Source organism: Phlebotomus papatasi, chromosome 2 (assembly GCF_024763615.1).
Source record: "Phlebotomus papatasi isolate M1 chromosome 2, Ppap_2.1, whole genome shotgun sequence".
NCBI classification, from domain to species: Eukaryota; Metazoa; Arthropoda; class Insecta; order Diptera; family Psychodidae; genus Phlebotomus; species Phlebotomus papatasi.
Window position 1 is genome coordinate 102,892,535 of NC_077223.1, and position 24,042 is coordinate 102,916,576.

Genomic DNA, 24,042 nt, shown 5'->3' on the forward strand with positions numbered 1-24,042 from the left:
AGAGTAATAAAAATTATATTCGAACAAAAATTATTTATCTGTAAATAACCGGTTCATAACCGATTGAAACCGACTTATAAATCACTCAAAATATTTCCCAAAATACACCTCAGGAGTAATTTAATTGAATTTCGTATAAAAATTATTTATCGGTTATGAACCGGTTCATTACCGGTTTTGGAGGGGAAGGGGAGGGGTGAGGAGAAAATGAGGGGCACGCTAACGATTCTTGGGTCGACTTATGGGAAGGGTCTCCCTCAGGTCCCAAGTCACTATCTCAAACCGTTTGGTCTCTAGAGCTGATGACAGCCGGACGGACTTAACCGTTTTTTTTAACCTTCTTAAGAAGATTTCGACAAGCTTTCTGTTAAAAGTTCACAGTAAATTAATTTTCAAGTCATTTTTGTGATGATATCAACTTATTTTCAAAGACGAAAACACTCCACAAAAAATTCGAGTGGAAATTCTGATAAAAAAATATTTTTTACATGTTTAAAATCAAGCATTTAATTAAGGTTTTTCCTTGAAGAAAATGGTGGGAAATTTTGATCAGAAATGGACTGATAAATGCTGTTTTCAGAGTTTCACAAACTTTCTTTCAAAAATTGAATTCTAAACCTATTTTGAGTATTTTTGGGTCTGATGTGGAAAGCTTTCTAGCCAGATATTTCCTAAATCTGTTCCATATAGCGACATACAAAAATTATCTTGATCGTATTTAGTAAGCTGAAATGTGATAAATTGGAAGATATCGGGGATAAGCAGAATTACAGAATGGAATATTTGAAAATCACAGAATATCGAATTGAATTATTAAGAGAATCACACATTTGGAATCATTAGAAACACATTGGAATCCCATGGAACAAACGGAATATGGACAGAAAATTTCGATCTTGAGTATCCCCTTGCTATGGCCTTAAAAAATCGCCATCTTGAATTTTTAAAGGAAAAAGTTTTTGCTACCTTGGTGTGGCCTATTTCTCAACTGATTGAGTTAAATTTAGATATTTTGGAAAGGTCTTGAAATCAGTAATGAATCCTTTAGATCAGAGGCGTGCAAGAACCGTTGAAACCGAATATCCAAACAAATGAAACGTGTACGTCAATGGTCAAAATGCTACTAGAACAAACTTATTTTGACATTTATTCGGTTTTAACGGTTCTTGCACACCTCTGCTTTAGATATCCGTAAATGACTTAGGGTAAGTGTGTCAAATTTCGGCATGGTTGCATGCAAGCTCCAAAGTCTCAAGTTGGAAATGTAATTATTTTTAATATAAATTGAATTTATTTGTTACATTTTTATAAGGAGTGTTTCTTGGAATCTTGTAGACAGTGTATCGTCTTTATTTTCTCTAAAATAATTTTTAATACTTTTTAAAATAAATAAAAATGGAGACATTGCATTGGTGTCCTATTTCGGCCACCTTCATTCTCATAGTTCCTTGCCCTTCAGGAATTCTTCCAATGTCTCTTTCAGATCATCTTACTCGTCGAAGTGACATTTTTTTTATTATTCTTTTGCATTGTAACTATAATCAGTAGAGTATGCAGAGACTAAAACTTCATTGAAATTCGAGAAACAAAAAATGTGGCCGAAATTTAGCACATTTACCCTATCTTTCTCATAATTTACAATTATTGTTTGTCCATATGCATGTGACTCATGTCCAAGCTAATGCCAGAACATTCTAGAACAGAGATGAGCAAGAACCATTTGAAATCAAGCAGACGTCACATGAAAATTGTACGTCAATAGTAAAAACGCTCTATCTCTATGAAGAAACTTATTTTGAAGTTTTATTCGGCTTCAAACGGTTTTTTTGCTCATCCCTGTTCTAGAATGATCATTTACTAATTTTTGATTTTCAAATGCTTTAGTAATTTATCAATCAATTTGTTCTTTAGCAGACCAGTAAACACTAAAAGATCATGCGAAAAACTAATTCACGGAGAGGTCTAACTCGTGATTTCGAGCATTCTGCAAAGCTGGGATGCTTTGCCATCTCTTTTTATCAATAAATTGAATTGAAAATTGGATTGGATTGGATTGAAACTTACCTGAATTGGACTTATCTGGCTTATCTGCTTTTCTATGATAATCCATCGTGGAATTCTAAGTTCTAAAGGAAGTCAATGCAATGTAGAAGCACTAGTATCTCTTTCAAGACTTCATCAAATATAGGGGAAAGTGGGGTACCTTTGAAAGTGGGGCACCTTTGAAATTGGGATTTTTGCCTATGTTGAAATGGAACTGAGCCATATCATATGATAATTTAGCTTCTCAATCTGTTTGTGCACCTAAATTATGTCACGATAAGGCTCAATTTTATTTAAAAATAGGTGAAAAATCCCAATTTCAAAGGTGTCTCGGTGCCTCACTTCCCCTTAACGTTGATTTCGAATAATCGCTGCTGCGATCACTGGTGTCGCGGAAACTTAGCAAAAGTAAGCAAAAGTATTAGCTAATTTCAGTTGAATTTTATTGCTTTCCATTATTTTTATTCTTCAGAGGACTAATGTTGTTCTGTACTTGTACAGCCATCTCCAAGAAAATTGAGGTTAGCGTCCCTAACCTTTTTTTTAGAAGACTCAACCGAAAAAAAGACCAAGAGGTTCTCAAATATTAAATTTATTTTTATAAAATAATTGTCTGCAAATGCGGTTTTCCAACTGAGAACTACACAGTTTTTTTCATCATTTCTCTTTTTCAACTTAACTCTATCCTCAATAGTTACACAGAAAAAATGGTAAAATAATTAAAATTACTACAAATTGTGTGTGATGATGAAGAGTGTGTGATGTATAAAAATATGATGATTTTCTTTCTTTCATTTTTTTTCTTTTATTGCTATTTCACTTAATTTCTCTCATTTCAATTTTTTTTCTCTTTTCTTCAGTTTCTTTTAATTCCTAAATAATTCTTCCTTCGAATTTTTACTTCAGTTCTATTCCTTCGACAAAAAAAGTTTGTTTTTTTTTTGGAAGAGTCTAAAATAATGCTCAATGAAGAATTGTCGATTAAATAAGTTAAAAAAGTATTTACAAAGGTAAAAAGACATTACAATAATACTTTATGATTAATTTAATAAATTATTAAATTTAATATTTAGTCACTGGGATGCCGTCGCTTTTTTTTCTTTTTTTAAAAAAATGCCATCAAAGTCGATAGTCTTTTTTTAAATTGTTTTTTTTTTACAAATAAGATGAATGTGAATGAAAATGAAGTGAATGAAATGGAAAAAGATGATGATTTTTTTTTCATTTCTCTATTTATTTAGTTTAAATTTGCTTTCGTTCTCAAAAAGGATATGATTTAATTTCTATCACTTGCACTTAATCTCTCTATTTCTTTTCTTCAAATTTTAATTTTATTTTATTTTTTTTGTTGATTGCCATAATTTCTTTTATTTATTTTGTGTTTGGTAAAGGTCATTTTCTTATTTTTTTTTCAACGTGAAAATAAAGAGAAGAGCTGTCGGGGTAAAAAAAAGTATTCTTATAAAGAAAAATAAAAATGAATTAAAACCCTCGGAATGGATAAATTTCATGTCTTTTCATTTTTTTTATATTCTTGGTATGTTTTTTTTTGTTTATTTTCTCAATAATATTACTTTTAAATATCTTCAAACATTATTTCTCATTCATTATTACTTTTCTCTTTTTTTTTTTTTAAATATCCTATGTTTTTTTCTCTGTCTCTCATCAGAAATATATATATTCTATTAATTAAATTCTAGCACTATATTTCATTTTTACGTTTTTTCCTTTTCCTCCTCTTGTTTCACTTTTCCTTTTAATATAATATAATTATCAATAAAAATTGTTACTGTATTTCATTTGTTTCTTCATCTCTATTTTTCTCATTGATAGAAGTTTTTTTTATTACATCTTAAAATTTATTAAATATATTAATAGTTTTATTTCAATACTTTTATTAAGTTTTTTTTCCTTTTCTCAATCATAAAATATTCTTTCTTTCATTCAGCATTTTTTTTCTCACTTTTTAAATTGTTTCTTTTTTTATTTTTTAAATTTTCATTTTAATTTCTTCGAACAAGAACCTTTTACTTTTCATGCGCAATTTTTTCTTTTTCAAATTTCTCATCCCAATTTTAACAGTCTATTTTTTTATTTCAATAAGATTGTGGTAGAAATGACTATTTTTCTTTTTTAAACTTGCGTTTATTCTTTTATTTTTTTTTAAATTTTCTTCCCACGCAAACAGTATTTATGACATTCAATAATATTTTTTTTCTTAAAAGCTACTCTCTAAATCTGTCGCTAAATTTTTCTTTCTGTCTCCCAATCTTATATTCTACATTATACAATATTTTTTTTAAAAGTCCAAGTAGTACGCACAATCCTCTCTGTTATTTATAAAGTGGAATTTTAGAATTTGATTGACTATACAAGCAAAAGGAAAAATTGCAAGGAAAGCTTTCCCCGCAATCTCCCTTTAGGACTCTCTAAAAATTTTATTTATTTTTTTTTTAATTTTACATTTGGGCTTTTCAATTTCGAGTATTTTCTCATTTAGTTTTGATCTAATCGATTCCTTTTTTGTTTTATTAATTTTTCTTTTTTTTTTTTAATTTAAATATGGCATTGGGAAATTGCTTAAAAACTGATTTTTCTTTAAATAATTTCGTATTTCAAAATAATAAAATTAGAAAAAAAAAACATTTTACACGAATAAATACCGCAAAAAACGAGAATCAAATAATTAAATTACAAAAGTGAGAATTATATATAGTCAAAAAAATACAAGAATAGTTTACACAAAAAAAACGTAAAAAATATTCAATAATTTTCCTTATTACAAAGAAAAAAAAAACACACAAAACATGATTAATATGGCCAATAAGTTCGATAGTTTTATTTTTTTTGCTTCATTAATAAAATTGATAATTATTATATAAAATTTTGGCTTTTCTTTCCATTTCCTCTCACGCAACTAACTTTCAAATTACTAAAATATATATTTACTTAAATTTAAAGAAAAAAAATTTGGAGAATAGTATTTTCTAACAAGCAAAAACTACCATTTTGTCCTTTTTTTCTTAGAATCTCGAAAGATACATTTTAAAATGTGAATAGTAAAATATATTTAATAAAAATAATATTTTTACAAAAAAAGTCTTCTCAGTACCTTTCAAGCGATCTCTGGAGTTTTGGAGGCTTTATCCGCAGAGGGTCCTAAAAGAAATCAAGATTTTCTTGCAGATTTTGTGAGCAATTTTTCGACTAGAATTATTATTTGTTTTTTTAAATTTTATTTTAAAGTTTTCCTAGAAATTGGTCAACAAATTAAAAAATAAAAGAAGAGAATTTTGCAGTAAAGTTCTAGGACCCTATTGAGTCTCCAGGATCGTTTGATGATGGAGATTTAATTTGTAATGAAAAGAACCTTAAGAATATTTAGAAAATAGTCACTAACTCGATTTATCGTTTTAAGAAGAGATATTGAGATCGTTATTGAACTATTAACCCTTAATTGCATTTTACGCTCATATTGGACCTTGTAAGGTCATTCCAAAGAAAAGGCCATTTCGGATTGTGAGGTTATGATAAAAATAACCTAACCTAAAAGGAATTAGATTGACATGATTAGGGCCCAATTAAGTAAAGTACTGTGATTCGAAATGTCCCTTTCGTGCAAATAGGGGAAGTAGGGCATCTTTGAGCCATATAATAATGTAATTTAGGTTTTCAATCTGTTTGTACGGGTAAATTATATCACGATAATTTTCAATCTTATTTAAAAATAGGTGATAAATCGCAATTTCAAAGGTGCCTCACTTCCCCTTATCGATTTATGGTGAGGTCACCGAAGCTCAGGAGTCGATATCTCTCACTGTTTGATGTCTATACTAGACCAATAACAAACTTTCTGGACAATGAAAACAAATTTCTGAAGAAAGATAAATCAAATACGAGTACTTTATCGGTTCATTACCGATTAAAACCGATGCACCCGGATTGGAAATATTAAGACCTTTCCGGTAAAATTTGGGACCAGTAGGGGAATTCTGTAAGAGTATGACAATGTCATATGACATATTTAAATTTTTTTATGTGGTAAATTCGGATGGAATAATTGTAAATCCGACTCATATCAATTACTAAAAGCTTCATGAAACTTTTTGCAATGGCTATTAGATGCTCATTGGGCTTTTATGTGGTCGTGGTTTAGAATTTTACCACGAGAATTTGTCATATGACATTGTCACACTGTTGCAGAATTCCTTTTCAGGACAGCATTAACTCTTTCGTCTCCTTTGGGACACTGGGTACCCATGGAAACAACAATTTTTTTAGACTATCTAGAATCGATAAAATCCGATTCTTCTGGATAATTACAAACTACGAGGATGTCCAAATCTAGGATATTTCTTGCAGGATCCCAATTAACTCCTGAGCTTAGATATTTTTGGTCAAAAATCGTGAATTTTCGATTTTCTGCTTCCTTGCAGATATTGTGACTTTTTTGATATTTCTAGACCCGAATAAGGAAAAACCTCTCGGGGCCAATAAGTATGATAACTAATAATTACAAATTGCATAAATTCGAAAAACATTTTTTTCTTAAATTTTCAAAAAACTTGCTCAAACTTTATGGGTACTCTCGTCCACAAAAAGCTAGAGGTCAAATGTAAGGTTATCCCGCCAATGCCCGTCATTTGCTTTTTGACACCAACCTTGTAAGAAATTCCAAGCGGGAGCGAAATTTTTGCCAATATGGCCGATAATTTTAACATTTGGCAGCGAGGGAAATTGTTTTCAGGGAAGTTTTTCCTATTCTTTCTGATTTTGCTGAATTCTGATTGTCCAGAAAGTGTCTTTTATGCTTTTGAGAAAGCTTAATGTGTCTACAATAACATCGTGTTGAAAGAAATGTGTTTTAAAGTGTTATGTGTAAAATATTATGAGGAATCTGCTGACAAGCAAGAGCTGGGTGTCTTTTTTAGCACTTCCTGGACATCCCACAAGATACTGGTCAATAATTCACCTTGTTTTAGTTATCAACATCGTACAGGAGTCCTTTGACACGCATAAATAGTTTACAAAACCGATAATATTGGCTTTGGGAAAATTGAAGTTGTTTGTATCCTTTGCGTTCTTTTGGGGACGAGAGTACCCATGAGTTTTCCAATTTCCCAGAAGGGGAAAAAATTCTTTCTCTACAAAAGTATCATGTTTGACCACTAAGACTTACAATAAAATGAGTTTTACTGAAATTCGCTCGCTAGATATGTTGTGGTCCGGAAAGAGTTAAAACCGATGCACCCGGATTGGAAATATTAAAACCTTTCCGGTAAAATTTGGGACCAGGACAGCATTAAATCCCAGTGAGCATCTAATGGCCATTGCAAAGATCTCTAGGAAGCTTTTAGTAACAGATATAAGTTATATTGATGATCAGTTCTTCCGGAATTAGCATATAAAAAATAGTCATATGACATTGTCATACTGCTACAGAATTCCCTACTGGCTATCTCCAAAACATATCCGAATATAAAATTTCCGATCAAGCTCCAGATAGATCGGTGACAAATTCAAAAAGAGATGGATTTAGATTGTATTACTGCTCTTTCCTTGGGACCGAGCAGTAAAAATAAACCATATTTTGATTTCTTCTTGTTTTCCTGATGTATTTAAGGGATTTAAGGTATTTCACAGTGATCCTAACCATTAAAAGTTAATTTTTAACCTAAAAAAGCTTCATTTGGTGAAAACGAATAAAATTAATCAAAAAATGTGGTTAGGAGAAAAATTTTCTAATGGCTCAAGTTTTAAATTAGTCTTCCTTTCATAGATTTTACTATTTCGAAATTGCTTTTTTTCAGTAATTTTGACATTATTTCGGAATATTAATAAAATACTAAAATGACTTAAAAATTTGTGGTTATGGGAGTGCTTTCAATGATGTAAAATAGATATAGATTCTTGATGTAATTAGTTTAAAAATACTTAATTTTGAAGTAAATTAAATCTCCTTTAATACAGAAGAGAAATTTCACAAATTCACCAACTGTAAAATATCCTGTCCAGGTTATGTCTTCAAGGTTATCTTCTAACCACATCGGACAAACTTTGATATTAAAAAGTTTTTGAGGTTATGATTACTTAATTGTGATTTTTTCTAATAGAAAATTGCATGACTTGTCTCTCAAGTAACCAACTAACAAAAAATAAGGAACCAGAACTATCCATATGTTGCCCAAAAGGAGGCCTGGGTGCAGCGGTTCCGCGAGGAACCGCCCTCACTGTAATCTAATCTAAAAATCCATGTAAGTTCTTGATTTTTGGATATTGTCTATTGCTTTTGAGGTTAGGCCGAATATAACCTCATTTTCCACAAAAAATCTTTTCTTCTAACAAAAAAAGGATGAAGGTCTTTGTTACAGGAAACAATGGTAGGGTATTTTATTCCTCTCCAACTTTTCAGGAGGTATTTTAACCAACCGATAATGGCGCTAAAATCGCTACTACCAATCAAAAACCGCCTAGAAAAGCAATTAAGGGTTAAAGTTATTAAAAAAAGGAAGGAAGAAGAATGCAGAAAGTTCTGCGTGGCAAGATTTCGGGTAAAGTCTCGAAGGGTAATGTTAACAAGATTGATTTGTTTGTTTAGTTTTTGTACTTCAGGCATCGATTGTGTCACTTCGTGCTCAGAAAGCCTCAATGAGCTTCTCAAAGTTCTCGATTGATCAAGTGGTGGCAGCAGCAGCACCAGCCACAGTTGGACTAGCTGCTCCTCCAGCCTCCTGGTACGGCCCAGTCACCACGCACGGATGCATGGGGAACTGAGTTGTCCAGGAAGTTGTCGTCAGAGTAGGAGCCCTCATGGCCATTTTGGCCTTGGAACCTTTTCTTCCCTTCCCACTTTCTCCCTCTGTCTGTTGCTCACCTTTTGTCTGATCTCTGGGTTCCTGTTTCACACTGGCACCGCCACTTTCAGCTGCAGCTGCCGCTCGTGCCTCCTCAGCTGCATTCTGTTTCTTCACTCGCATCTTCTCTTCCCACTCTTCTGTTCCATGTTTCGGCCGGTTGAGATTGCGATGCTGGTAGAAGATTAGCGTGATTCTGGTGGGATTGAGACGATTCGGACGCCTCAGGGCAGTTGTGGCGTGCATCTCGTGCTTAGCACACTCAAACAGGACACTCCCATGCCCCAGAGCTATCGCCACTCCGCCCATTTGGGAATCCTGGAAGCACTCAAGGTTGTCATTGATTTCTGCTACTTCCCCAATTGGCTCGGGCTTCGGCACAATCTCTGCCTTCGGTGGCATCATCATAGGCGGAGGCGCGAGGGCAGTTGAAGCCTGGGGCGGATACATGCACCAATTGGGTGCTGATGGAGGTGCTGGCGGTGGTGGAGCTGGTGCAGCATTTGGGTACATGTTGTAGGGATGATGATAGGGAGTCTGGAAATGAAAAATTAAGAACCTGTTGTACCAACAAAAAAATCCTTAAGATTGTTAGAACCGTTAGTTAGAACTAGCTTCTTCCCGGTTAAACGGTTGGTAATTGAATTGACATCATAGATGTCTCTCGAATAGGTATGGAGATCTAAGTGATTTCTCCCCTCGCCAGATGGCGTAAAGATCTATTCAGGATATATTGACTACGGCAAGATGGCGTGGCCACTGGCGTGGGGCAGCTTACACTCAAAATGTCAACGTGACGTGTATTTTTTTGTGATTTGGATAGACGCGAAAATGACAATGAAACAATGACACACCACAAACAGAAGAATACGGTGTCACGATCAGAAGGACTTTATCACAGAAGGGGTGGCGTGGAAGAACCAGGGGCTGCACAAAAAAAAGAGCAAACTTTTTCTGTAAATGACTTAAACTGTCCCCGACCCGATCTAATGGCAAATAACTTTATGGTAGGTATCCTTGTCTGCGACCGGCCTAGAAGATCTACGAGTGATCAGCTCGTCAGTATTCTCTAAATCAGAGGTGTGCAAGAACCGTTGAAACCGAATAAACGTCAAAATAAGTTTGTTCAGGTAACGTTTTGACCATTGACGAACAAGATTTATTTGACGTTTTTCGGTTTCAAACGGTTCTTGCACACCTCTGCTCCAAATACTGGAAAAATTCTGGGAGCACAACATCTCAGTACATCAGCTTTTTGTGCATTTCTGACAGGCCTATGACACGATCATCCTCCAAAGCTGATGATAAACTTAGTGAGGATGATCATCTTTAATTCAATGTGCCAAGTGAAGGCAGTAGGAGAGAAGTTGGGAAGTTTCAGAGTGGATTCGGGCTTAAGGCAAGGGGATGCTCTGTCCCTGATCCTCTTCAATCTTGCCCTGGAGTATGCGATGAGGAAGTCCGGTTATAATGAGATGTCATTCGGTTACTATAAGTCCACGCAGATGTTGGCCTATGCGGACGACATCAATATCATCGTCCGCTTCACACTCGCGGTTAAAGAGACTTTCGTCGAATTAACCGCAGCAGCTCGTAACTCAAGGTTAACGAAAGTAAAACGAAGTACATGGTCACTGGTGACACAGCATCTAGCTCCCGTCAGAATGTCACTTTGGAAGAGTGGAATTTTGAGATTGTTAAGGACATCAAATCGGATCGGTACTAACGACAGGTAATGAAGTCAGAATAGAGGTAAACGAGAGATTCGTAGAAGTTTCTGTGCACTCTCGTCGATATTTCGATCAAGGAACGTCTCGCGGTCAACAAAGATCATAACGTATAGTCTGGAAACAGTACCGTTGACTCACACAGAGTAGAGAAAGCTGCTGATCTTTGAGAGACGGGTCCTACGACGAATTTACGGGCCTTTCCATGAGGAAACTACAGGGGAATTCCGAATAAGGATGAACCACGAACTGGAGGAGCTTTATGGACATTGTGACATTGTGGCCCTTATTCGGGCGAAAAGACTGAGCCGGCTCGGTCACATCTGCCTTGTGCCAGAAGAGAGGATTCCCAGGAAACTGTATGAGCGAAATCCGGAAGGGACGAGGAGGGGACATAAGTGGCCTCTTAAGTAAGTATCATTGTCTGCGACGAGGACTAAGATCAAGACTTCGAAACCGACTTGCCTGAGGATTAAGGGACAAGGTAGGCCTCTTCTGCCCAGAAGAGTTCACGTTCAAAATTACTAGTCGCTCCCAACGAAAACGAATCTGTACGGAAATCACGTATTGATGATGCTTACCTGTGGGTATCCAAAATTGTACCGCAACTTCTCATTTCCGTAGTAATCCATGTTTTGGTAGTGATCATAGGGCGAGTAGGGCGGATACATGGAGTATGTGTTTGGATGATGAGGATATCCGTAAGTTGGTGGGTATTCTGGTGCCTTTGGCTTAACAAATCCCGTATCCTTGTAATCTTCCATGGCACAAGTGGGTACCTTGGTTTCCACAGGAACACTAGGACTGAAGGCAGATGATCCAGAACTGGGCAATGTTGTCGAATCTGGATTCTCTTCACTGCCTCGACTCTTTACCTGCTCCGTTCTGTCATTGTAGGCTCCGTAGTCTGGCCACTGACCATAGTAGTTTCGGGAATCAATATAGGAACCCGTGTTGTAGTCATAGGAGTAGGGAGAGTCAAGGACAGTACTGGAAATTTGATTGCTCTGTAACTGGGCATCTGTGAAGTTGTCAATCATTGAGGCCATGTTCAGGAGGCTACTATTGGAGTTCATCATGGTATTGACAGGTGCCGAGAAGGCACTGGTTCCTGTAGCAGCTGTTGATCCCCCAGGTGTTCCTGGGGTAGAGGATCTTGGGGACTGACAAGAAGAAGGCGGTGGTGGTTTTCCATTTCCTCCTTTCTCAACCGCTCCCTTTCCTTTGGCCATTTTTGCATTGTCCTTCTTAGAGGGTGTCGATCCTCCTCCTCCACCGGTTATTGGAGGTGGCGGAGGATCTGGAAGTTCTTCAGCTCCCACATCTTTCCCATTGCGCTTCTTTCCGTGTCGTCGACAGGGCTGTAGAGGAGTCGACCGGATTCTAACTTCGCAGGGGAATCTGTTGATGGAGAAAATAGTTGTTTAGTGAAATTGGTCTTTGAGCGTTTCTTCCTCCTGGACTCACTTCTCGAGGACCTGAACTGCACCACTTTTGTGCTTGTCTTTCTGACCATCTGCACTCCCAAACTCATCGGTTGTATCCATGACGTAGAGTGGCAAGACATGAAGCTGCTCATCGTCTGCAGTTGATGGTGGAACTCCAGGTGGTCTCTGTTTCAGCAAAGCCACCTGGACAGTGCATCCATCCTGCATATTGTGGAGATCTCGATGGGCATGAGCACAGAAATCCATGCAAGCAGTAACGCCTTGATTTGAAAAAGAACACGTGTTAGGAAGTAAAGATTTCAATGAAGATGAGACAAACTCACCAGAAAATGGTTTTCCTGGCTTCAGCCCCAGTCGACAGTCTGGAGCTTCTCTTTCGTACTTGCATTGATTTTCAAAGGCTTTCGGCGTGGCCGTGACATAGAGTGGACCGAGCATTGTGGCTAGGATATTCATCCTCTCCTCAATTTCCGCCTCCTCTGTCTTCACGGACAACCGAAACTTCCTTACAGTCTTGGATCTGGCATATTTGCATCCATTGTAGTACATGGACCATGAACAGCCAAAGCTGTAGGAAGCACCACAAGATTCAGGATCCAATCCTAGAAAAAAAATGTGGCAACACAAATATCTCATAAATATTCAAGGTAACCAAGGATAATCCTAAGTGCGAAGGGTTTTTTTTTCTGGGAAGAAGGAAAAGCCAAGATAAGTAGCATTCTCAATGTGGTCGGACGGGACGGACGATACTTAGAATAATTGCCGCGAGATGGCATTTTGAACTGACGAAGACGGACGAACAACGAAGGACAGACAGACTTGAACTGGACGCCAGAGAGAGTAGACGTGGACTAAAAGTTCGTAAAAGTTATTCTGAGTGTTTAATTTTGAAATGATGGAGTCTACATCAACAAATTCACTTTTTGTGGTTGTCGCAAGATTATGTGTTTTTTGGTCGGGCTTTAACATTGAAAAAGAGCTTTTGAAACTCCTAGATATTAAGGACGCGTGTTACAGAAGCGTCTACAGCGTCTACCAAAGATGGCGGACAAGTAAACCAAGTAAAGTCCTTTAATTAGATTGCGTCGTCAAAGTTTAGCTTCAAATTAAGAATCTCACATAGAAGAAGCCAATCTAGACTTATTACAGGCATTTTTTTCCATTGGGTTCGCTAAATCCTTTGGTTAAACTCACCTTGACAAGCACATGTTCGATTCTCATTTGTGGCGCAACGTCTCGTTGTGGGTAATCCGAATTTATTGAGCTTATGAATCAACATTTTGTACACACTGTCAGCCTCATGGGTGGGTATCCCATCCCATGCTACGATGCACACCACAATAAAGGACGCCTGACACCTGTGCAGAAATAAATCACCATACGCTGTAATACCAAATTAGTCACAATTCTCTCATGGGAATTTTCCAGGCGTCTGCTTTTTCCGAATATTCGCTACCAATATAGAATCTCTCTATGGTTATCCCGATTGATTGCAGAAGCTTCACAGAGACACAGAGAGCTCTTAAAAGCTTCCACTTTTTTTGTGTTATTGTTACACCAGGAAAATTCCCTCTCAAACGTCAGGATGAAAATTTAGAATGCAGACCAGAGATCCAAATCAGGATCAAAGGCGATAAATTTGAGGATTTTGTGAGAGAGAGTACAAAGAGAGTGTTTTTTGGTGTGTAAAAGTGTATAAAATGAAAAATAACCTGACCAGCTTACCGATGCCCCTGTCTCCTTTTAACCACACACAAGATCTTTTCTTCAGGATCAGCACGACGAATTATCCACTTAGCCAGTGGACATCCTTGACTTGTCTTGCCTTCCTTTCCCGTGTAGATGATTTTTTCAATTCTCAGCTGACGTCCTGATACCCCAATCCTGGCTTCCATGTCACTCCTCAGGTCTGATAGGGTTGCAGCTGCGCCAAGATGGGTATAGTAGCTCCCGGGTTCGGGTGGTGTCTTGTCAGATGGAAAACAGTCACAGTCAGGCACTTCGGGCTTTGTGTTCTTCTCAGTCCTGTCCACTGGGGTCGATGGTGCCTCCTCTTTGACAACTGCTGGAGCCTCTTCCTCCTTCTCTTCACCCTCCAATAAAATCTACAAGTAAATTTGAGGGTTGTTCCCGTTGTTTCTGAAATTCAAGCTAAACGCAAAGCTAGACAGACTCACCTCATCCTTGGTCTGAAGACCTATGCAGGATCCGTCCTTGAGGTGTTCTGACGTCGGAACAGCCGTGCTACCTTTGCGGCAACACGAAAACCCTGACGGATCCTTAATTGCAGCCGGACCTCCCTCCCCCAGGAATGGATACCCAGCTAATTTCTGCGTGTCCATATTTTCCGGACTACAGTGAGGATGGGAATCAATATGGGTCCTTGTGGGTATGTGATAGGTATGGGCAGGGATTTCCTTCTCAAAGTTCGTCTGGGCAGGCAATTCAGGCTTTTCAGTTTCCGTTGTGGGTCCTGGGAAAGTCATTGGAGGAAATTCTGGAGGATTCTGCGGGGTATAAGTTGGGTAGTTGGGATAGGAAGATGCAGGAAAGAGTGGATCAGGAGTGTAGTAGGGTTGGGAATATCCTGGATACTCTTGAGGTGGTTGCTTCTGCTGAACATCGCAATAGTCAGCGTATTTAATAAAATTCTGGTAGTTTCTCTCATATCCTTCCAGTTTCACTTGATGTTGAGGATTCTGGTAGGTATCTGTAGGTTCTTGCTTAATACTTTGTCTCTCCTTGGCAGCTGGTGCCCTAAGGCTGCTGCCGGGCTGATGAAATGCCCCATGGGTACCATCAAACATCGATGGGGAGTAGAAAGTGTTCTCTCCCCGAATTTGAGGATAACTGAGATCACTGTAGTTTGGGTAGTTGAAGTCTTTGCGTGGTTTTTCTTCCTTCTTTCTGGCAACAGCCACTTTGGGTGTCACCTTCAGGGGATCCTCTGTTCCTCCTCCTCCTCCACCCGGATCCCCCAAACTCTTCTCAATACTCGACGGACCATATGGTGCCGCCAAGACAGCATCCTGTCGCTGAAAGTTCTCCGTTTTTGGAGTCTTCCAGCACGTTTCGCCACCACCCCCGACAGGTTCCGTGGTCGGACACCTGTTGCCGTCAGTTAAACTAACGCCTTCCCGGAGATGGTGGCTATACGATAAAAAATGACCGGTCTGTGAGGATGTCTGCTGGCCACCATTGGCACCACTTGCACCAGCTCCTGGTGGTTGCATTCCAGCCTGAGAGCCATCTTTGGCATCTCCTTTGCTCAGTATCATTGTTTTGAGTCGCGTATTGAGATTCACTCGATCAGACTGGTTGAACATGTCGTTTCCCGGCGGATTTGCCGGACTACTCCATCCACCCCATTCACTTTGCTGCTGCGACTGATTCATATGGTTGGGTGAGATGTTGCTGAGCGAATGAGAATTCCCATTGGACTGATTGGGTGATTGCTGCATTGGACTCATGCCGGGATGCTGTGAGTAGCCCAGATGGTGATTTGGGGACTGAGGCACCTGGGCCGATGGCGAATTGTGTGGCATCTGCATCTGGACAGTGTTACGATTGGGTGACTGTGGCACTTGCGGAGGATGCATGGCGGTGCTGCTCTGTTGGCCAAAATGCTGCATCTGGCCGGCAGACTGGCTATTTTGGGATGAGTTGCCGCCAAAGTCGCCTGAATACCCGTTACAGTTGAGTGAGCGCGGCGGCACGCTGTTCACCCGCGGATATCCAGGCAGTTCGTTTCCCGACGCCTTTGTCGCATCCACAGTATTTTGGGTGGGATGTGGACTGGCCAGTAGCACAGGACTTGGACCCGTTGATACCTGCCCGGCATATGTGACACTGGGTGCAAAGCTAACACTCTGCAGTGACACCTGATTGATGGGGGCTATTTGATTTGCCTGGAATTCATATCGCTGAACAGGAGTGGCATAGGTTCTCCCATAACTGGGATCAAAACCAATTCCTGTCTGCACGTATCCATTCGGTTGATACGTGTAGCTCTGGAAAAGGAAGGTTGAATTTAAAATTTAAGCTCTGAGGCCTCTGAGGCTCTCGGAATGAGGCATCTTGATTAAGAGATTAATTATTTCGGAATTAATAACTTTTGTTTTTTTTTAATTTAATTAGACTAACCTAGCATAATAAAGATATGCTAACCTCAAATTTTTGCTAGGTTAAAATTTTTTATAATCTTGCATTTGTTCGAAATCCTTTGTAATTTTTAAAGTAATTATACTGCTATATTTGATCTAGTTCCAGTTAATTTTTTTGGGAATTTTAAAACTAATTTATGATTTGTTTTTGAGATTAAACATAACCTCTTACAATCCTACAACTATCACGTGAAATAAGAGAATCAACCCTTCCAAAAGCGGAATTTAAAATATTATCAAATTTTGATCATAAATGGTTAGAAAAATAATGATAAAAACTTGTCTAGGCAAAAAATACTCAAAATTTTTGAGGTTAGAATAGAAATAACCTCAAATTTCGAAATAACGTCTCAGTAAATTAATTAGTGGATATTTTATTTTTACCTGTGGTTGGAATTCAATTGTGTTGAGAGGAGTTATTGCTGGGCTATTTTGTGGTATTTGCTGGATAAATTGATTCTGCCAGCCCTGCGAGGGATCCGCCTGCCAAGTAGGGTAGAAGGCCATTGGAGCCTGTTGAAGAAATTTGCAAAATACATTTATTTTCTCTACCATCCAATTTATTCAATTTTCTTCTGCCGTGTGCCAATATTGGCAAGACATTCAATATCTTATGAGACAATAGTCTTTTCTGTAATTGGAAATTGTGTCTCCCAAGCACAATATCACCAAGTAATTGTGCATTGTTGGATAATGGAGACTCTCAGTTTCAAATTTAGAAAATTTTCTCTCATTTCTTCTCACATTTATTTTCAAAGGAAAGAAAGTGAAGGATAGTGTAATTCGATGAAAATATCACAGAACAAATTGGACTGAAGAATTGATTTGCTTCCTGCTGCACCAAGCCTCTAATTGCAGATAAAAAAAAGTTCGTCCGGGAAAGAGAGAGTGGGAGGGAAAAAAAAGCTCAGAGCCAGAAAAATATATTTCAGACCCATTAATATCCATTTATTTTACCTGTCCACTGCCTTAAAGGAGAGAAAGAGTGATATTTCATTCACCCACCCACTCCCACTTTTTCTCATCCATTTTTTTCCCTGATTTTTCCCTCTAATACCTTCCTTCAGGCTCAGATAAATTTCAAGTGGAGGTGCCAGGTGCTTTAGAAAAATCACCCAATTTTCTACATATCTCCCTCCCCACCCACGCGCTGGACAACTTTGTAGTTTTGGCCACAAGAGTACATCTTAATTTTCATTACGCCCATAAATTTAATGCATTTTTCTCTAAGATTTTCATAAATTTTCCCACACCTTTTCTCCAAGGAAAAATTTTTGCTATGGAAACATGCTGGAGAGAATGGGAAGCTTTTAGTCTCTGATTTATGAAGCTTTTCTTTCTCAAGAAATATTGGCGGGAAAATGGCGTATTTTCTAGTTTCATCATCATTTCATAAATTTTCCGCAGAATTTCACAACAGCAGCTTAAAATTGACTTTAAAATTTAAAATTAAAAAAATAATAATAATAATTTAGAGAACATTTTGCCAATGTACAAATAGAGCAGTGAAAAATTAAATTTGGTTAGCAAAAAGTCAAATTTGATTATGGTGCTGGCACACCTTTTCAATTGAGTGAATTTCAACCGATTGAAATTTTACCTTTTACTCTTTCAAAGTAAAATAAATTTCAAATGAAAATTGAAATTTAAATTTAAATTCCAAATTCAATTTCATTTGACAGAAAGAGACACATATATCTTATTTTACTTTGAAAGAGTAAGAGGTAAAATTTCAATCGGTTGAAATTCACTCAATTAAAAAGGTGTGCCAGCGCAATTAGTATTGAAAAGTGGGTTGCATTTGAATATTTCGAATTTATATTTTATTAAATAGAAAAAAATTTATTGTAGTGTACGATTTTTTTCTATATTCAATTTTCAATTAATTGATATATAATTGCTGTGGAGCTAATGCTCTTGAAAGCATACTTCAGAGATACAGAGCCTAAAGAATTTCATATTTGAATAATAAAGGCCACGGCCGTCTTAGCGGTAGTGACCAACCTCCAAGTGATAACGGTGGAAATCACTTTCTCAGATTAGGTGAAGCATTTGCATCACTCAAAAAGAGTTTACAAAAAATGAGGAAACTAAAACCGAAAATAGAAAAGGAAAAGCAGCATAAAACGCCGAAAAATATAGGATAAGTCGCTGTTTCCTCTTTCTAGGAAGGTCGGTCCAGAAAGTAACCCCCTTAACCCATTCAGTCAATGTACCAGAAATACTTGAGATAGAATGTTCATATTTTGGGATTAGTTTCCTACAGATTAATAGATGAATTTTTTGAAAAGAAAAAAATTCATCTATTATGGGGGCGCGGGAATTCGCCCTCAAACACACGTCTTAACGGTCACTGAATTTAAATTTTGTACATTAGTTCATTACAAACCCTATTGATTTAGATAGAGTAACTATCCAAGACAACAAATTGGGAACCAGAATTTAAATCAGGAAAGAGGAAAGAGGCCAATTTTAATAAATTCGACGGGATGTCGAATTTTCATTCCGCCATTTTGAGCAAAAATTTTGCATGACCTTCCGCAAATTAAGAAAACAATAACACAATGTATTTTCATCTCTGTCGGACTATTTTTCTCAAGTAATTGAAGAACTAAAGTTACTAAAAATCCATTCCCGGCAGCAATTCGAGTATCAGTTGCCCAGGAATGAATCATCTAAAATCATTCAATTTGCGTATGATGTATAATACCATGGTAAGGAATGGGTTAATGAAGAGGCAACAATACAGAATGACTCTGTCCAACATAATGCGTCTTTCAAAACTCACAGCCACTCCAAAATAAGCCAAACTTTTTCGAAAATCGACCGGAAATCTAAAGTCGTTGATGTTCAAAGATTTAAACGCATTTCCGAATTTTTAAATTAAAATTTTCGCAAAAGATGGAAAAATGTTTGAAATATCTGCATAAAAACCCAGGAAAGTTATGTTTTGTGGTGCTAAGCCTCATTTGTAGTGTGTCAGGAACTGACTTGGCTATGAACTAGCTTAGTCGTCTCTGCACTTTAGTCGTAAGTGTGTCCAGGGCATAACACACACCACGAATGGAATGAAGTATAATTTACTATATTGTTAGATCCGTTAGGGAACTGTAAGGACCTAAATAGACTCAGGCAGTAAAGATTACATTGATTAAATTTATACAAGGAATTTCTAGTCGATCATCCTAAGCCCTCAGTGTATAACAGTTTAGGATAAATCTCTACTGTTTAATTTTACAGCCTAAATATTCTTGAAGATTAGCCTGAGTCTATTTGAGTCCTAAGGACGGAACCTTAAAGGCCTTAAAGGCAATCGCGCAGATGGGCGCCTACGCAGCCAAAGGGTTCTCCGGAACCCTCAGCGTTCCTTTTAGCGATTTATTCCCTACACTGAGAGAAATCCGAAAAAGTTAAAATAACATTCCGAAAATATTATTTTACCCTGCAATATTGATCCGAAATAGGTGTAAATATTACCCTTTTTAGGTGTATTGGGGGTTAAAGTTAACCTTTTTCATGTTAATTTTACACTTAAAAAGGTGTAAAATTAACATAAAAAATGTTGATATATTTTTACACCTAAAAAGTGTTACAGTTATGAGGAAAAAAAGTTAATCGCACCCTCTTTTTTTTCTCAGTGTAATACGATCCAACATGAACTAACTTTAAATGCTAGTCCTCTCTATGATACCCTTTCCGAAGGGGTAACTCACAGGTTAACACGAGGGATATCTATAATGTCACTTCAAGTATAACAATAGGGGGTTTAATTGTTTGAAAGAAGATAGTGTTAATAGTAAATATTAGTAAATATTAATTATAACCCCATGTTATGTGCTTAAAGCAATTACCATGACCATACCATTCTAATAACGTTATTCTTACTAAATTTTGTTACTTGGGATATTATTGTTCATTCACTGTTCTGAAACGTAAGAATATTTTGAGTAATATCAATTTATGTATTATTTAGAGAGAAATTTTGCGTTAAAAACTTTTGAAATTTAATTAATGCGCACCAATAAAATAAGTAAACATTTTGAAGTAAAATACACAATTTCAGAGAGCTTTTCCTTTTTGGGTTTTTTTTTTGCTGTACCATAAGAGAGAGCAAAGTGAGAGAGTGGAGGCTGAGAGTGTGGGTTTTAATTTGATTTTACCACCCATAATTCCATTATAAAATTTTAATTGGACGCATTCTCGACTCCTCATCCTATGGCATGGGCTCCATGTGCAAGACACATCATTCTCGTCCCATTTACCGCCCATTTCTCCCAAGGAATGGAAAGTGTGTAAACACAAAATGTGCTGGCGAATGTGTATTCTGCATATTTAATGGCTTGTACTGGGAGTTTTCACTCTCTGGGAAGCTTCTGGCACTTCTTCCTTTTCCCATAGCAAAATTGACTATCTTCGTCGCAGCATATTCTGGGGGGGGGGGGGGGGGAGGCGAAAATTTCCCACCCTTCTTTCCATAGTTGCGACATATATACAATAGTTGGGTATATATAGAATCTCTTATACCCAATCATACTCCCTCTAGACAACCATCTCTTCTATATTGGCAATTTCAAAAACTTTCTTGCTTACATAGGAAATTATAACCAAATATTTCATTTTCATCATCATCTGCAAACGCCACAGTCATCATAAGCCTTCTCTCATCTCACTTTTCTACCCATCATCTACCGGTTTTTGGAAAATTGTATGTGCGGTAGATTCTCGGCGCTGAATAAATTTCTACGCTATTTCCCCGAGAAATTCTCGGGAGAGAAAAACCAACAGAATTCAATCAAGCTCACCAATACATCTCAGCTCAATATCTATTACCCAATTCAACCCCATCGATAGAGCTTTAGCTGGGGGGTTTGTCCTCACCGAGGGAGCTTTCCATGGCACAGAGCGTACTCCCCGCCAGCAGGAAAAAAAAGCCCAGGAGAAAATGTACAGTAGGAAAAATAGTGCTTCTCAAAATCAATACTAATTCTTATTCCAGTGGACTTTTCTTTTGCACAGCAGAAAAAAAATCACTGAATAAATAACATTTTAGCCCAGAGGATTTTCTCTTCTGTAAAATATTGAGCACCTGGTTCACAGCAACCAAATATTTTATGAGATGAAATTTTTTTTTTAACTGTGATATCTTACTCTTAAAGCTTCCCAAATTTTCTTTAAAGTTCTCTGAAAAAATCATCATTTTCCCCCCATCTTCACATCCCCCGCACGTTGAATTCTGGAGCATGAAAAACGTGCCTGAAGGTGAAAGCTCTTGCTGAGCAATTAACATGGGAAGAGTGCATTCAAGGAGGAGAAAAAATTAATTGAAAATCCTACCCTGAGATTTTCCAGCTTCCAGCAGAGTGGAAGATAAACCAAAATGTTCAAGGATTAAAGAAAAAACCATCCTGAAGAGTTTAATTTTAGGTAAAAGACTTGTATTTGACTTACCATAGCCACAAACATGAAAGTATCAAAGGAGGGTTAGATTACACTAATAATATCAATAACAGATTGCGGAAAATGGTTTGAAAATTATTTTAAAATAGGGGTCCGTGGTGCAATTGGTAAGAACATTCGGCTTTTGGACGATGTGACCTCCGACTCGACTCCCGCCCCGCCTGGTCCAAATGATTGAAGTGTCAGAAGGGACATATTTTTCATACACATTGTAAACCAAATAAAAAAACGTAAACTGAAGAATATACAAGATGGCAATAAAAGCCCGGTACATACAAAATAAATAAAATAATAAAATAATTATTTTAAAATTGTTATACTTCCTATGAAAATTATTAAAATTCAACAATGAAGAACATGTCCCGATTTTTTTTAAATTTAAGCTGAATGAGTTTGAGATTAGGGTTAAAAGAGGAAATACCGAAATTTTGATTTCTTAAGTCGCAAATAATGAAAAAAAAATAGTTTTTCATTTTAAAAATTTTGAGTCCTTTGCACATTAAAGTTAAATAAATTAATGTAAATGGTAAGCTCATTACAGCCACCTGTAGGGGGATTCTGTATCAGTATGACAAGTTTAAAATTTTTACGGGATAAATTCTGAAGAAGTATTCAAAAATTCGTCTCATATCAGTTACAAAAAGCATCATAGAGCTGCTTGCAATTAGTGATTCCAAATAACTGGGTTTTTAGGATAGACGGTTAACCGGTTTTGGAAGAGTCTGAAACCGGTTAACCGATTTCAAATTTAAGATAAGATTATGAAATTTTGAACAATTTTTCATAACTTGAACTTTGATATAATATTTAGCGCATAAATATATTCTTTTTCTCAATTAGTTTAGAACTTATTTATTTTATTGTTTCATTTTGTATTTAAAATAATTCAGGAAATTTCAGAGTGCAGGAAAATTACTGAGAGTTTTTCCAATAATATTGCACCGTGGAAAAGTTAGTGCAATGTAGCTTTCCGTAAAAATAACTATTTTTTCAAACAATTTATTTTTTATAGGATAAATTGGTTAAAAATGCTGTCATTTTTGACAATCTTTAATAAGGAATTACTTAAAAATTTTATTCTAGATCTCGAAAAATGAAAAAAATGAATTTTACAGAGAATGTTTTAGCGAACAAACCGAAGGAGTTTTCCTCTTTATTTTTAAAATCCTATGACTCGTTATAATCTTGTTAACCTTATTTTTAGAAAATTTAAATCGTGGAAGAAAAATAATATTACCAAAAATATTAAAAAAAAAAAAAAAGAATATTGGAAGGATGGTACCAATATTTTTAGCTACCTATATTCGATATAAAGTTTTTTTTAATAAAATCTTGTTAAAGTATTGTCGAAATTATTCTGTTTTCAACAAAAAAGAAAACAACAGATTTTTCGATTGACAATGATTTCTAAAGTCAATGTTTTAGATTATTCTCAACATAAAACATACTGATGTATAATTTTTGTTATTATATTTCATGAAAATCATGATTATAATATACAGAAAATTCACAAATAATTTCATAGAAAAAATTCCAGAGGCATTTTGAAAAAAATAAAATAAAATAAAAGGAAACCTTTGTTGTTTTATACTCATTGGTTGAGAAACTAAAAAATACCAGATCTTGATAAATATTTTACAAGAATCTTGTGTAACAATCTTGATGAATTTGGGTTTAATAAGATATGCTGTTAAAAGATAGCAAGATTTAATAGAAATCTTTATGATAACAGGGAGAGGTAAACATCTTGTTACTTTTTCACATAAAACAATATTTTCCAAGATTGTACTAAATCGTTTAGAATTTTTTTCACAGTATGCAATTAATTTTTTTAGTCTTGTAAATATTTAACGAAGATTTAATATGAAATATTTTCAAGTGAAGAAGTCCTGAAATAATTTCCTATAACCTATAAGCAAATAATTCTTTTCAAGAACGGAAGAAATGTAAAGGAAACTCATAACTACTATCCTTCATATATTATTAACACACTACCATACTACAGATTACACATAGAATCATATTGGACTTCAGGTTCCCTTTTAAAGTCAAGGAAATATTTTGTAGTATATTTTGATTTTCAAGAAATAAACTTAAGCTTAAGAGAAATATTATAATTTTTATAATTAGACGGTTTTAAACCGGTTTCAACTCTAAAACCCGGTTTTGAAACCGTCTCCAAAATAGAGCGGTTAACCGGTTTTTCGAAACCGGTTAACCGTTGTTGGAATCACTACTTGCAATGGCTATTTAATTATTTTATTAATCGTGTCGAGGCATAACATTTACACATGTCTTGCCCAATAATGGGCCACGTTAATGGCAAGCGGACTTGTTAATATCAAGTCCC

General features: G+C 36.3%; 1 protein-coding gene across 4 annotated transcripts in view; it reads right to left on the reverse strand.

The window, feature by feature from the left end:
* Window positions 1–2,972: 2,972 nt before the first annotated feature.
* Window positions 2,973–24,042, reverse strand: part of LOC129800497 (methylcytosine dioxygenase TET) — a 173,584-nt gene continuing 152,514 nt past the window's right edge. For 3 of the 4 annotated variants that reach the window (XM_055844919.1, XM_055844918.1, XM_055844921.1), the window contains 8 exons: window positions 16,620–16,748; window positions 14,250–16,082; window positions 13,798–14,177; window positions 13,267–13,430; window positions 12,396–12,674; window positions 12,092–12,332; window positions 11,206–12,025; window positions 8,629–9,434 (listed from right to left, as the gene is read on the reverse strand). In XM_055844919.1, coding sequence (XP_055700894.1) covers window positions 8,718–9,434; window positions 11,206–12,025; window positions 12,092–12,332; window positions 12,396–12,674; window positions 13,267–13,430; window positions 13,798–14,177; window positions 14,250–16,082; window positions 16,620–16,748 — 4,563 coding nt within the window. In that variant the 3' untranslated portion in view covers window positions 8,629–8,717. Of the gene's footprint in view, window positions 5,203–8,628; window positions 9,435–11,205; window positions 12,026–12,091; window positions 12,333–12,395; window positions 12,675–13,266; window positions 13,431–13,797; window positions 14,178–14,249; window positions 16,083–16,619; window positions 16,749–24,042 lie in introns of those variants that run through there. The other variant, XM_055844920.1, reaches the window with a different exon arrangement.